The 15463-nt window shown below is 41.9% G+C and overlaps 1 protein-coding gene across 7 annotated transcripts in view; it reads right to left on the bottom strand.

Annotated features, from left to right (window-relative positions):
- Nucleotides 1-15463, bottom strand: part of RGS12 (regulator of G protein signaling 12) — a 181772-nt gene that overhangs the window by 113766 nt on the left and 52543 nt on the right. For all 7 annotated transcript variants that reach the window (XM_073342641.1, XM_073342637.1, XM_073342638.1 and 4 more), the window contains one exon: nucleotides 14940-15056. In XM_073342641.1, coding sequence (XP_073198742.1) covers nucleotides 14940-15056 — 117 coding nt within the window. The remainder of the gene's footprint in view (nucleotides 1-14939; nucleotides 15057-15463) is intronic.

The raw sequence follows: 15463 nt of genomic DNA on the forward strand, positions 1-15463 counted from the left end.
ACTGACCAGCTTTGCAGTCCCTTTGCCGCTGCCAGCAACTGGGAGCTACACCTACCCGCAGCCGCTAAGTAGCTCTGGGGTCCCTCTGCTGCTGCCACCGCCACCAGCGGCTAGGAGCTCGGGAGGGCGGTGCGGCTGCTCGTAGCAGCTGAGCAACTGCAGGGGGTGCCCCTGCCAGCAGCAGGGGCTGGGGAGCTGTGGGGGAGCACCCCGCCCACAGCCGCTGGGCAGCTCTGGGGTCCCTCGGCAGCTGCTCACAGCCAGTTGGTCAGTTGCGGGGGTGTCCCACCAACCGCAGCTGCTAGGCAGCTGCAAGAAGGTCCCACACCACTTGTGGAGGCTGGGCTGCCGCCGGGTCCCCTGCTGCCAGTAGCAGTCAGTCAGTTGTGAGGGCCTCCAGTGTCATGGAGGTTGCTGGAAGTCATGGAATTCTTGAAATAATCTTAGCCTTACTAATCATCTTTCTTGCCATGCTAAAGACCACCTTAACAGAGAACTAGATCTTTTTGTGTGCGTATGTTTTAGCGGGGTGATGAATTACAATAGGAGGATAGAAGCATCAAGAAGAAAGCAGGCTGGGGGGGGAGAGGCGGGAGGAGAGGTGCTTAGCATCCTAGATGTCTATACATAAAGGCAAGGATTATGGGGAATAAACAGGAAGAATTGGAAGCATTAGTATACCATTTAGTACATCACAGAGTTGGTGGGATAAATCTCATGCCTGGAATACTGGTATAGAGACGTATAGCTTCTGTATGAAGGACAGACGGGGAAAAGGAAGGTGTTGAATTATACATTAAGAATATATATGGTTGTTCTGGGGTCCAGAAGGATATGAGAGCCAAACCAGTTGAAAGACTCTGAATGAAGATAAAGTGAGTGCAAGTGGGGAAATAAGGGGTGACATGATGGTAGGAGTCTACTATAGACCACCAAATCAAGAAGAGGATGTGGATGAGGCATTTCTAGAACAAACAACAAAAATAGCCAAAACACAAGACCTGATAGTAATGGGTGACTAACTACTCAGATATCTGTTGGAAAAGTAATAAAGCAAAATACAAAATCTCCAATAGGTTCTTAGAATGTGTTGGTGACAACTTCTTGTTTCAAAAGGTAGAGGAAGTAACCAGAGGGGCAGCCATTTTAGGCTTGATTCAGACTAATAAAGAGGAATTAGTTGCAAAGTTGAAGGTGGAAGGCAACTTGGGTGAAAGTAATCCTGAAATGATGGTTTCATAATTCTAAGGAAAGAAAGGAATGAGTGCAGCAGAATGTGGACAATGGACTTCAAAAAACCAGACTTTAACAAACTCAGAAAACTAGTAGGTAAGATTCCATGGGCAGAAAACCTAACGGAAAAAGGAATTCAGGGAAGCTGTCAGTTTCTCAAAGAGACACTATTAGGAGCAAAAATGCAAAAGAAATATAGGAAGAATAGTAACCGATTCATATGGCCCCATCAGGAGCTCTTTAATGACCTAAAAATCAAAAAGGAATCCCACAAAAAAATGGAACCATGGACAAACTGCTAAAGAGAAGTACCAAAGAATAGCACAAGCATAGAAGGACAGGCACAATATGAGTTACACTTAGCAAGTGACAGAAAAGGCAGTTAGAAAAAGTTCTACAAATATATTAGAAGCAACAGAAAGACAAAGGAAAGTATAGTTTCACTACTTAGCAGGAAAGGAGAACTATAAATGACATCAAGAAGACTGAGGTGTTTAATGCATATTTTGATTATCTTCACTAAAATGGTTAATTGTGACGGGATGCCTAATGCTATTAATATTAAGAACAAGAGGGACGGAACACAGACCAGAAAAGGGAAAGAACAGATTAAAGGATATTTAGATAAATTAGATGTATTCAAATTGGCAGGACCTGACAAAATTCACCCTAGGGAATTAAGGAACTAGCCAAACCAGGAGTGATTTTCTTTAAAACTCATGTTGGACAGGTGCGGAGGTCCCAGAAGCCTGGAGAAAGGCAAACAGAACACCTGTCTTTAAATAGGGGAACAAAGGGGACCTGGGGAATTATAGACTAGTCAGCCTAATTTCAATATCTGTAAAGATACTGGAACAAATTAGTAAAATAATCAATTTGTAAGCACCTAGAGGATAACAGGATAATAAGGAATAGCCAGTATGGATTTGTCAAGACCAAATCATACCAAACCAACTTAATTTTCTTCTTTGACAGGGATAATGGCCTAGTGGATGGGAGAAAGCAGCAGATATTGGATATATCTTGATTTTATCACTTTTGACACAGTCCCATATTGTTAACCTATCCAACTATACTCTCAGCCCAGCAGAAGCAGCTGTTCTATCTCGGGGCCTCTCCTTCTGCCCCTCCACCCCCACGAACATGATACAGTTCTGTGGTGACCTAGAATCCTATTTTCGACGTCTCCGACTCAAGGAATATTTCCAAAATACCTCTGAACAACATACTAATCCACAGAGGTCTCCCTACCAACACTACAGAAAGAGGGATTCTAGGTGGACTCCTCCTGAGGGTCGAAACAGCAGACTGGACTTCTACATAGAGTGCTTCCGCCGATGTGCACGGGCTGAAATTGTGGAGAAGCAGCATCACTTGCCCCATAACCTCAGCCATGCGGAACGCAATGCCATCCACAGCCTCAGAAACAACTCTGACATCATAATCAAAAAGGCTGACAAAGGAGGTGCTGTTGTCATCATGAATAGGTCGGAATATGAACAAGAGGCTGCTCGGCAGCTCTCCAACACGAGTTTCTACAAGCCATTACCCTATGATCCCACTGAGAGTTACCAAAAGCAACTACAGCATTTGCTCAAGAAACTTCCTGAAAAAGCACAAGATCAAATCCGCACAGACACAGCCCTGGAACCCCGACCTGGGATATTCTATCTACTACCCAAGATCCATAAACCTGGAAATCCTGGGCGCCCCATCATCTCAGGCATTGGCACCCTGACAGCAGAATTGTCTGGCTATGTAGACTCCCTCCTCAGGCCCTACGCTACCAGCACTCCCAGCTACCTTCGAGACACCACTGACTTCCTGAGGAAACTTCAATCCATCAGTGATCTTCCTGATAACACCATCCTGGCCACTATGGATGTAGAAGCCCTCTACACCAACATTCCACACAAAGATGGACTACAAGCCGTCAAGAACACTATCCCCGATAATGTCACGGCTAACCTGGTGGCTGAACTTTGTGACTTTGTCCTTACCCATAACTATTTCACATTTGGGGACAATGTATACCTTCAGATCAGCGGCACTGCTATGGGTACCCGCATGGCCCCACAGTATGCCAACATTTTTATGGCTGATTTAGAACAACGCTTCCTCAGCTCTCGTCCCCTAAAGCCCCTACTCTACTTGCGCTATATTGATGACATCTTCATCATCTGGACCCATGGAAAAGAAGCCCTTGAGGAATTCCACCATGATTTCAACAATTTCCACCCCACAACCAACCTCAGCCTGGTCCAGTCCACACAAGAGATCCACTTCCTGGACACTACAGTGCTAATAAACAATGGTCACATAAACACCACCCTATACCGGAAACCTACTGACCGCTATTCCTACCTGCATGCCTCCAGCTTTCACCCTGACCACACCACACGATCCATCGTCTACAACCAAGCTCTACGATACAACCGCATTTGCTCCAACCCCTCAGACAGAGACAAACACCTACAAGATCTCTGTCAAGCTTTCTTACAACTACAATACCCACCTGCAGAAGTAAAGAAACAGATTGATAGAGCCAGAAGAGTTCCCAGAAGTTACCTACTACAGGACAGGCCTAACAAAGAAAATAACAGAACGCCACTAGCCGTCACCTTCAGCCCCCAACTAAAACCCCTCCAACGCATTATTAAGGATCTACAACCTATCCTAAAGGATGACCCAACACTCTCACAAATCTTGGGAGACAGGCCAGTCCTTGCTTACAGACAGCCCCACAACCTGAAGCAAATACTCACCAACAACCACATACCACACAACAGAACCACTAACCCAGGAACTTATCCTTGCAACAAAGCCCGTTGCCAATTGTGCCCACATATCTATTCAGGGGACACCATCACAGGGCCTAATCACATCAGCCACACTATCAGAGGCTCGTTCACCTGCACATCCACCAATGTGATATATGCCATCATGTGCCAATGCCCCTCTGCCATGTACATTGGTCAAACTGGACAGTCTCTACGTAAAAGAATAAATGGACACAAATCAGATGTCAAGAATTATAACATTCATAAACCAGTCGGAGAACACTTCAATCTCTCTGGTCACGCAATCACAGACATGAAGGTCGCTATCTTAAAACAAAAAAACTTCAAATCCAGACTCCAGCGAGAAACTGCTGAATTGGAATTCATTTGCAAATTGGATACTATTAATTTAGGCTTAAATAGAGACTGGGAATGGCTAAGTCATTATGCAAGGTAGCCTATTTCCTCTTGTTTTTTCCTACCCCCCCCCCCAGATGTTCTGGTTTAACTTGGATTTAAACTTGGAGAGTGGTCAGTTTGGATGAGCTATTACCAGCAGGAGAGTGAGTTTGTGTGTGTATGGGGGTGGGGGGGATGTGAGAAAACCTGGATTTGTGCAGGAAATAGCCCAACTTGATTATCATGCACATTGTGTAAAGAGTTGTCACTTTGGATGGGCTATCACCAGCAGGAGAGTGAATTTGTGTGGGGGGGTGGAGGGTAAGAAAACCTGGATTTGTGCTGGAAATGGCCCAACCTGATGATCACTTTAGATAAGCTATTACCAGCAGGACAGTGGGGTGGGAGGAGGTATTGGTTCATATTCTCTGTGTATATATAAAGTCTGCTGTAGTTTCCACGGTATGCATCCGATGAAGTGAGCTGTAGCTCACGAAAGCTCATGCTCAAATAAATTGGTTAGTCTCTAAGGTGCCACAAGTACTCCTTTTCTTTTTGCGAATACAGACTAACACGGCTGTTACTCTGAAATCTGAGTCCCATGTGACATTCTCATAATCAAACTAGGGAAATACAGTCTAGATGAAGTTACTGTAAGGTAGGTGCATAATTGTTTGGAAAAAATACTCCATATCAATGGTTTATTATCAAACTGGAAGGACAATTCTACTGTGTACCTGCAGGGGTCTATGCTGGGTCCAGTTCCAGTCAACATTTTAATTAATTACTTGAATAATGGAGTAGAGGGTATACTTAACAAATTTGTGGAAGACACCAAGCTGGGAAGGGTTACAAGCACTTTGGATGATAGGATTAGAATTAAAAATTATCTTGATAAACTAGAGAATTAATCTGAAATCAGCAAGTTGAAATTCAATAATGACAAATGCAAAGTACTAAACTTAGGAAGCAAAACTCAAATGCTCAAATACAAAATGGGGAATAACTGGCTAGGTGGCAGTACTGCTGAAAAGAATAGGGGATCACAAATTGAACAAGAATCAATTACGTGATCTAGTTGTGAAAAAGATTAATATCATTCTGGGGTCTATTAACCGGAGTGTAATATGTAAGACACAGAAGGTAACTGTCCTGCTCTACTTGGCACTGGTGAGCTGGAGCCCTACGGCCAGTTCTGGGTGACAGTGTTAGGGGGCTTATTCCTTCACCCACTTACTTCCCTGGTCCTTCTCACATGAACAGAGAACAACAAACCCGAAGTCCAAAGGTGCAAACAATTTGATGTTTATCAGGGTGAACTTCCAGCAAGCATGATTCCAGTTTCCTTCCTTAGTGTCCCCCTTCCCAGCTCTGACACCACAGAGCCTTACACCTGTGTCCCTGTTCCCATTTCTGCCCTTAGCCAAACATGATTCCAATTTCCCCACCCCCATTCCGTTCCCATTTCCCCCACCCTCCCCAATTCCTGATTGACTGCAGACTATATAGTAAAACTTGAGTTCTGCTTAGCTATACCTTAACCAATCATTTTACTGAAATTTAACTAACCAATCCTAACATATTGTAACATGATTATTTAACCAATTATATCCCACCACCTTAATTAGTTTACACCCAGCAAAATTAATTATACAGCAGACAGAAACAATCACAGAACCAGAGATTATGCAGACAAACAATACGGAAATGGGGACTACAGTGATAGAACAAACACAGAAATGAGGATTTCACATCCCAGCTGTTGATAAGTGAGTTCTTGCCAGACAGGATGCTATCAAACTAAGTTTCCTTTTACATCTTCTAGGCACTTCCCTTTCTCTGGAGGCGATAGGCATTATCAGGACAGGATTGTATTCTTAACAGCCCCATAGCACCTTATTTCAAATGTGACTAGTTTGGAATGTGAGGATGTGACTATTCGCTTCCCATCTTATGGCTGCCTCTGTTGCTTAGCCAGAGGCCTTAGCCTAAGAACAGGGCCTCAGACTGTCACAGTAAGAGAAGGCTCTTACACCGGCAAGTCAGTGATTTTGATTCTTTCTTTTATACCTCTATAACTAGCCAAGTGATAAGAATACACCTAAATTCTTAGAGTATTGGCCTTTACAGACAGGCCTGAATATCTATATCCTAACAGACACACCTTCACAAGAGAATCCAGAGGAGAAAAACAAAAATTAAAAAAGGTTTAATAAGTAAATAAATGGGCATGTTTACTCTTGAGAAAAGAAGACTGAAGAGGGGACCTCATAGCAGTCTTCAAATACATTATCAAGAGGATGGTGATCAATTGTTCTCTGTATCCAGTGAAGGTAGGACAAGAAGTAATCAGCTTCATCTGTAGTAATGAAGACTTAAGTTAGACAGTAGAAAAAACTTTCTAACTGCAAGGATAGTTAAGCACTGGAATAAGCTTCCAAGGGAGGCTGTGGAATTTCCATAATTGGAGGCTTTTAAAAACAAGTTAGACAAAAATATCTGTCAGGGGAAGTCTAGGTATACTTGATCCTTCCTCAGTGTGGGGGGCTGGAGTAGATGATCTCTCAAGATCCCTTCCAGTCCTACATTTCTATGAAACATATCATTTTATGTACATTTCTATCCTCATTAAATCTGTTATAATGTCACTCCAGGGAGCCTTTATATGTTTCAATATAGGATGACTTCCAAAGAACGGATACTAGAAGGAACACATTTAGGCTTGGTTCAAGAATGTGGATTGGAGACAATGCATTGAGAGGCCTACAAAAAAACTGTACAGAGGTCAGTCCTAAGCTAAAGAGGGAAGCAATTTTTGGGACAATTTGTAATGCAGGCAGGAGGGGAGGAGAGAAAAAACAAAGCAAATAATGTAGATATGTTTCAGAGTAGCAGCCATATTAGTCTGTATTTGCAAAAAGAAAAGGAGTACTTGTGGCACCTGAGAGACTAACAAATTTATTTGAGCATAAGCTTTCGTGAGCTACAGCTCACTTCATCGGATGCATTCAGACTCTTGACCTACATGATTAGTCCTTAACTAATTTTACTTCAGTTGATTGTGTTGCACCAATTGAAGTGTAACACCAACAGACCGCAGTTGTCAGTGGGCGGGATCGAACTTGGGAGCTCTGGAGCTTAGTGCATGAGCCTCTACTGCATTAGCTCACAGCAGTTTTATAGGGATAGCTTTTTATAAACATGGCTTTTAGCTCATGCAGTAGAGGCTCATGCACTGAACTCCAGAGGTCTCAGGTTCAATCCCACCCACCAATGACCAGGGTCTGTTGATATTACAGAAGTACCACCCACTGAGTTCACATTAGCCACCCTCAGTCAGTTTAAAATTTTGCCCTGCATCTACACTGTGGCTGCCTTACAGCATCTGAGATTTAGGCAGTAGTCTGTCACAGATGTCATTTTTGATGTCAGAGATTCACTAATTCACTAGCTAGAAGAAAAGGAGTACTTGTGGCACCTTAGAGACTAACCAATTTATTTGAGCATGAGCTTTCGTGAGCTACAGCTCACTTCATCGGATGCATACCGTGGAAACTGCAGCAGACATTATATACACACAGAGATCATGAAACAATACCTCCTCCCACCCCACTGTCCTGCTGGTAATAGCTTATCTAAAGTGATCATCAAGTTGGGCCATTTCCAGCACAAATCCAGGTTTTCTCACCCTCCGCCCCACCCCCCACACAAACTCACTCTCCTGCTGGTAATAGCCCATCCAAAGTGACAACTCTCTTCACAATGTGTATGATAATCAAGGTGGGCCATTTCCTGCACAAATCTCACCCCCGCACCCGCCTCCAAAAACCACACACACAAACTCACTCTCCTGCTGGTAATAGCTCATCCAAAGTGACCACTCTCCCTACAATGTGCATGGTAATCAAGGTGAGACATTTCCAGCACAAATCCAGGCTCTCTCACCCCCCCCCCCACTTTTTTCCGGGGAGACACACACACAGTTTTTGGAGGGGGGTGAGGGGGTGCAGGAAATGGCCCACCTTGATTATCATACACATTGTGAAGAGAGTTGTCACTTTGGATGGGCTATTACCAGCAGGAGAGTGAGTTTGGGGGGGGGGGGGCGGAGGGTGAGAAAACCTGGATTTGTGCTGGAAATGGCCCAACTTGATGATCACTTTAGATAAGCTATTACCAGCAGGACAGTAGGGTGGGAGGAGGTATTGTTCCATGATCTATGTGTGTATATAATGTCTTCTGCAGTTTCCACGGTATGCATCCGATGAAGTGAGCTGTAGCTCACGAAAGCTCATGCTCAAATAAATTGGTTAGTCTCTAAGGTGCCACAAGTACTCCTTTTCTTTTTGCGAATACAGACTAACACGGCTGTTACCCTGAAACCTGTCACTAGCTAGAGTCTCCTCTTCCTCTTCTGCCAAGCTCCCTTCAGCCACTGCACATGCTTCTCTCCAGTAAACTACTGGCCATGTCTTATTCCCTCTACACTATTCTAAACCAGCAATCCATCTCTAGACTTCCAGCTGCAAGTTGCCATTTGATGAGCCACTAGTTTTATCTATCTGCTTAATAACTAAATCCCGATCCTGACAACCCACATGAGTACTCCCACTGACTATTTTTCACTCCTTATAAAACTGCTAGGCCAACCAAGTGATGTCAGAGTGAGATGGATTCTATTCAGGCTTCAACAAAGTTAAGTATATTTCAAAATCTTTACTGTCAAATATGCATTGCCAAAGAAGAACACAGATCAACTCTCAAATTCCATGCTGAGTTTTCAAACTTGATTATTAGAAGAAAAATATTTTTATTTGTAAATTGGGTAGAGTTGTTCCAGAAGTCATTGAAAAAACAACTAACAGAAAACAGAAAACCTAACTGTTAAGGCTAATAAGTATCAAATAGGCCTAAACAGAGTGACTTACCTTGGACACCAGGTGGGTCAAGGAACTATCAACCCCCTACAGGCCAAAGTGGATGCTATCCAAAAATGGCCTGTCCCAAAGTCAAAGAAACAGGTCCAATCCTCCTTAGGCTTGGCCGGATATTACAGGCGATTTGTACTGCAATACAGCCAAATCGCTGCCCCACTGACAGACCTAACCAAAAAGAAACAGCCAAATGCCGTTCAGTGGACTGAAGAGTGTCAGAAGGCCTTTAACCAGCTTAAAGCGACACTCATGTCTGATCCTGTGCTAAGGGCCCCAGACTTTGACAAACCATTCCTAGTAACCACAGACGCGTCCGAGCTCGGTGTGGGAGCAGTTTTAATGCAGGAAGGACCGAATCAAGAATTCCACCCTGTAGTGTTTCTCAGCAAGAAGCTGTCTGAGAGGGAAAGCAACTGGTTAGTCAGTGAAAAAGAATGTTACGCCACTGTCTACGCTCTGGAAAAGCTATGCCCATATGTTTGGGGACGGTGTTTCCACCTGCAAACCGACCATGCTGCGCTACAGTGGCTTCATACTGCCACAGGAAATAAAAAAAAACTTATTCGGAGGAGTTTAGCTGCCCAAGATTTTGATTTTGACATCCAGCACATCTCAGGAGCTTCTAACAAAGTAGCTGATGCACTCTCCCATGAAAGTTTCCCAGAATCAACTGGTTAAAATCGTCCTTGAGATGTGGAAAATATTGTTAGTCTTTATATACTTGGTAATATATTTAGAGGTGCATGTGTCTTATTAACTCTGTTTTCTCCTAGAGCTCCAGGAAGAAATCACAGCCAGCGTTTCACACTATCTGAGATTTGGGGGGGGGGGGTGTCATCAATATAAAGGGAAGGGTAAACACCTTTAAAATCCCTCCTGGCCAGAGGAAAAACCCTTTCACCTGTAAAGGGTTAAGAAGCTAGGATAACCTCGCTGGCACCTGACCAAAATGACCAATGAGGAGACAAGATACTTTCAAAGCTGGAGGGAGGAGAAACAAAGGCTGTCTCTCTGTCTGTGTGATGCTTTTGCTGGGAACAGAAAAGGAATGGAGTCTTAGAACTTAGTAAGTAATCTAGCTAGATATGCATTAGATTCCGTTTTGTTTAAATGGCTGATAAAATAAGCTCTGCTGAATGGAATGTATATTCCTGTTTTTGTGTCTTTTTGTAACTTAAGGTTTTGCCTAGAGGAATTCTCTATGTTTTGAATCTGATTACCCTGTAAGGTATTTACCATCCTGATTTTACAGAGGTGATTCTTTTATTTTTTTCTTCAATTAAAATTCTTCTTTTAAGAACCTGATTGCTTTTTCATTGTTCTTAAGATCCAAGGGTTTGGGTCTGTGTTCACCTATGCAAATTGGTGAGGATTTTTATCAAGCCTTCCCCAGGAAAGGGGGTGTAGGGTTTGGGGAGGATTCGGGGGGGGAAAGACGTTTCCAAGCGGGCTCTTTCCCAGTTATATTTTTGTTAGACGCTTGGTGGTGGCAGCAATAAAGTCCAAGGGCAAAAGGTAAAATAGTTTGTACCTTGGGGAATTTTTAACCTAAGCTGGTAAAAATAAGCTTAGGGGGTTTTCATGCAGGTTCCCACATCTGTACCCTAGAGTTCAGAGCGGGGAAGGAAACTTGTGCCACTTTTTTCACTGTCACTTTTCAAGGGGAAGAAAATAAAACACTATTTACATCAGCCATAAAGGCATTGTATAATTTTTTTATTGACAATATCTTAGGTTAACTTACATAATGTACCGAGGGCTAATCATTCATGAGGAGTGCTATGAGCTTATACTCATGCCTATAAAACCGTATATTCTTTACCCGTGTTAAAGTCCAATTTAGTAATCCAATCAATAATTAAAAGCTGAAACTTTATTACAAGTTACATAACCATAAAATATTTTTATACAGTATTTTTCATAAAAAGGGCTAGAACATTTATCAGATTAACTCTATAAAGTCTTGGGGTGAAAACCTAGCTTCCAAGTCAATAGGAGTTTTTCTATTGACTTTGATAGGGGCAGAATTTCACTCAGCATGTACAAGTCTAGTACAAGTATAAAGGGGAACGTGATGCAGGAAAGCAGATTACAGTAAAAGGAGTGTTGTATACATAGCTGACTAATGTACTATTCCAAAAGGAGTCTATAATATGCTGAAGAAATTCTTACTAGTACATTTTCACGTGCCTAAATTTTTCTTTAGATTATACTGCTCGCTCTATGTTAGTGTCTTGTCTTTTGTCTTAAGCTAGATATGGCCACTAGTTTAAAGGAAGCACATTTAGAGGAAACTAAGTAGAAGAAACTTTTTTATAGGGCTTTCAAGCAATTAAAAATGAATCGTGATTAATCATGCAATTAATTGTGCTGTTAAACAATAATTGAATACCATTTATTTAAATATTTTGGATGTTTTCTACATTTTCAAATATATTCATTTCAATTACAATTATTCTGTTCAGAATATGAAATGTACAGTGCTCACTGTATATTTATTTTTATTACAAATATTTCCACTGTAAAAAACAAAATAAATAGTATTTTTCAGTTCCCCTCAAACAAGTACTGTAATGCAAGCTCTTTACCATGAAAGTTTAACTTACAAATTTAGAATTAAGTACAATAAAAAACTGCATTCAAAAATAAAACAACATAAAACTTTAGAGCCTACAAGTCCACTCTGTCCTACTTCTTGTTCAGCGAATCGCTAAGACAAACAAGTTAATTTACATTTGCAGGAGATAATGCTGCCCGCTTCTTTGTTTACAATGTCACCTGAAAGTGAGAACAGGCTTTCGCATGGCATTGTTGTAGCCAGCATCGTAAAATATTTACATGCCAGATGCGCTAAAAATTTGTATGTCCCTCCATGCTTCAACCATGATTCCAGAGGATATGTGTCCATGTTGATAATGGGTTCTGCTCGATAACAATCCAAAGCAGTGCGGACCAACATGTTCACTTTCATCATCTTAGTCAGATGCCACCAGCAGAAGGCTGATTTTTTTTTTTTTTTTGGTGGTTCAGGTTCTGTAGTTTCCGCATCAGAGTGTTGCTCTTTTAAGACTTCTGAAAGCACGCTCCACACCTCATCCCTGAGATTTTGGAAGGCATTTCAGATTCTTAAACCTTGCATCAACTGTTGTAGCTATCTTTAGAAATCTCACATTGGTTACTTCTTTGTGTTTTGTCAAATCAGCAGTGAAAGTGTTCTTAAAATGAACAACATGTGCTGGGTCATCATCAGAGACTGCTATAACATGAAATATATGGCAGAATGTGGGTAAAACAGAGCAGAGGACATACCATACCAGGGTGCCAAACTCTTGGGCCAGACCTTCAGGGAGGGATTCCTGGAATTTTTTAAGGCCATCCCAGAGATTAAAATTGTACCACTTGATGGCTTGCCACCCGAAATTGCAGGCTGGCGGCTGAATAAATTTTTCTCCCAAATAAATTGAGTTTTTTTGGCCTCTTTGTTTTTGGGAGTTGAGGAGGTGGGGACCTGCTTGTCTTTCTCGTTGGCCGCAGACACAACCAGCAAGCCGCCAGGGGGAGTGAGGGGGGAAGGTATTCAAAACCTTCGGCCAGCACAAATAACTTTTCTCTCAGTCCGTTCTGAGGTGGGAGGGATGGAGGAGGAGGTCTGCCACAAGGCCTTGGCTATTTTGAGGACCCCCTCTTGTACAGGCAGACACAACCAGCCCCCTTTCTTGTTATCCCATTAAAAATCAAATTTCTAGGTGTCTTTTTGTGAAGACCTGACTGCTAAAATATTGCTAGCAATTACTATACATAATGCTTCAACAGAATTTGTCTCTGATTTGTAAGGAGACAATGGACTATATTCTGCCCTTTGTGAATGACTGCAACTCCCAGGACCCAGAATTGTCAAAAAAGGTTTGGACTATAGCCATATGTTTGGTACTTTACACATCATTTTCTGTAACACTACATAGTCTTGGAATTATTGTGCATTTACTTGGCTCCCTCCCTACCTCTTTTTCCCCTCTCTGCAAGTTTATAGTAATCTTGTTTAAAATATCTGCCAGTAAAGATATCATCTAAGGGGTAAATTCTACAAGTCAAAGTTAGAATATAAAAATTTACCACTTCTGTCAATGCATAAACTGATTTCTGCAAGTAAGCAGGCACCTATGATATTACACAGTTCTGACCTCATAAGAATATTGTTTATTCATGTTTAAATCTCTGAATGACTCTTTTTTTAAAAAAGGAAGAGGCAGAATATTTTCAAATTAATTATAACAGTAAACATACAATATTTTACATTTAAATCGCTCCTTTAACAACAGGGAATCCGAAAGGAATCATACGACCACATTTGGGGAAGGAAACCAGGCAGACAATTGGTACATAGCACCAGTGCATAATGGCCTGAGAGAGGAAATGTTACTCAAACACACTGGAACAAACTCATACGCCTACAGAATGGGCTAACAAAAACTCAGTTGATTAAACTGACTGAGCTACATTCAAAATACCCACGTACAAGAAACTACATGGAATACAACTTATCCTGCTCATCAGTACTGAAGACTATATTCTGTTCTACTTTATTAGAAACAATGGTTGTTTGGTGATTATAATACTGAATTATAGTGCTGCAGTAATGCTACTATATTTAGAACTGGACAGGTCCATTCCAAACACTTTTTTTTTCCGTTCACTTATGACATTTTTCAAATTACTGCCTGAGCTAATATTTCTCACACTGGGTCTCCACTCAGATTATTTTGCTTTGATGTTTAAAGGACAGCCTACCATTTTAAACTTCTGAGTTTATGGTTAAAAAAAAAATCACATTCTTTTAAAACTTCAGACTGGGATATAGATATGTTCTCAATAAGGAATATTTGCTTTTTTCTTTCTTCAAAATATTTGAGATATTTGGGGAGAGAGAAATAAAGTAATGAATAATTGGACTATAGGGTCACACAGTTCATGGCTTCTGTAGGCTGAGCACTCATTGCATCCCTCCATTTCCTGATTCCCCTTTTTTCTCACCCCCACGCTCAAGGCTCCATTTGCACACCCCCAATTCCCCACCCATGCCTGGGGCTTCATGTGCCCCAATTCCTCCTCCTTCCTGCACCCATGCTGGGGAACCATGTGCTCTCCCAATTTCCTTGCCCCCAAACCAGGATCCCCCATTCTTCCCTTCATGCCAGGGGCTTTGTGTTCCTTCCCATTCCTTCCTCCCCCCATGCCAAGGGCTCTGCATCTCGGTCTTTTTTCTCCCACCTCTGAAGTACCTTTCTTACTTCCAAATTGGAAGAGACAGGCAGATTAGTTGGTGTCCTATCTTTCTCTCCCCTCACCCCACCATGGAGCAGCCTTTGGGGAGACAGCACTATAAGAGAGGAAGGAATGAAGCCTCCTTCAACCTCCTCTCCCTCTAGCTCCCCTTGCTGATTGAGCATCTGTTCCATAGTAGTTAGGCAGCTGTCAGCACTATATTTGTTGCTTCCACAGATCCTGTATCATTGGCAAAATTACTAAAATATCACTCCCCAGGAATCATTTAAAAGTTTAGTATAATGTAATGTTTTATGTAAAGCTTAGTTACCTCAAGATCATCCAGTGAACGAGTAATGCTAAATCGCTTAGATCTTCCAAATGATCTCCGAACAGAGGAACGTTGGGGAGCCAGGGCTAATCCAACTGGATGTCCAAATTTGGCACCCTAAAACACAATAGAAAATATAGGGTTACTTATACTTGTATTTTATTTTAGTACTTTATTTACATAAAACTCCTCCTCAGAGACAACATCTGATTTCTAGAGATGTCCGTCTTTTATCCAGTTTTACAATTGTGTTGACAAGCATATTGAACACCAAGGAGGGAGATCTTCAATAAAAGCAATAAAAGTGAGTTAGGTTCCCATTTTGAATGGGTGTTAGGCACCTGTCTCCTGTTTGTGTCTCTGAAATTCTCTACCCAAGTGACTTACTTAAGTTAATGAGGTAACTTTTCCAGCCAAGGCCCCAGTCCTGCAAACATTTAGACACGAATGACTTTATGAACATGAGTAATCAGTGGGACTACTCATCTGCATAAAGTAAATTGTATGTGTAATCAGCAGCAACA

This window comes from Lepidochelys kempii, chromosome 4, assembly GCF_965140265.1.
Source record: "Lepidochelys kempii isolate rLepKem1 chromosome 4, rLepKem1.hap2, whole genome shotgun sequence".
In the NCBI taxonomy this organism is placed as follows: domain Eukaryota; kingdom Metazoa; phylum Chordata; order Testudines; family Cheloniidae; genus Lepidochelys; species Lepidochelys kempii.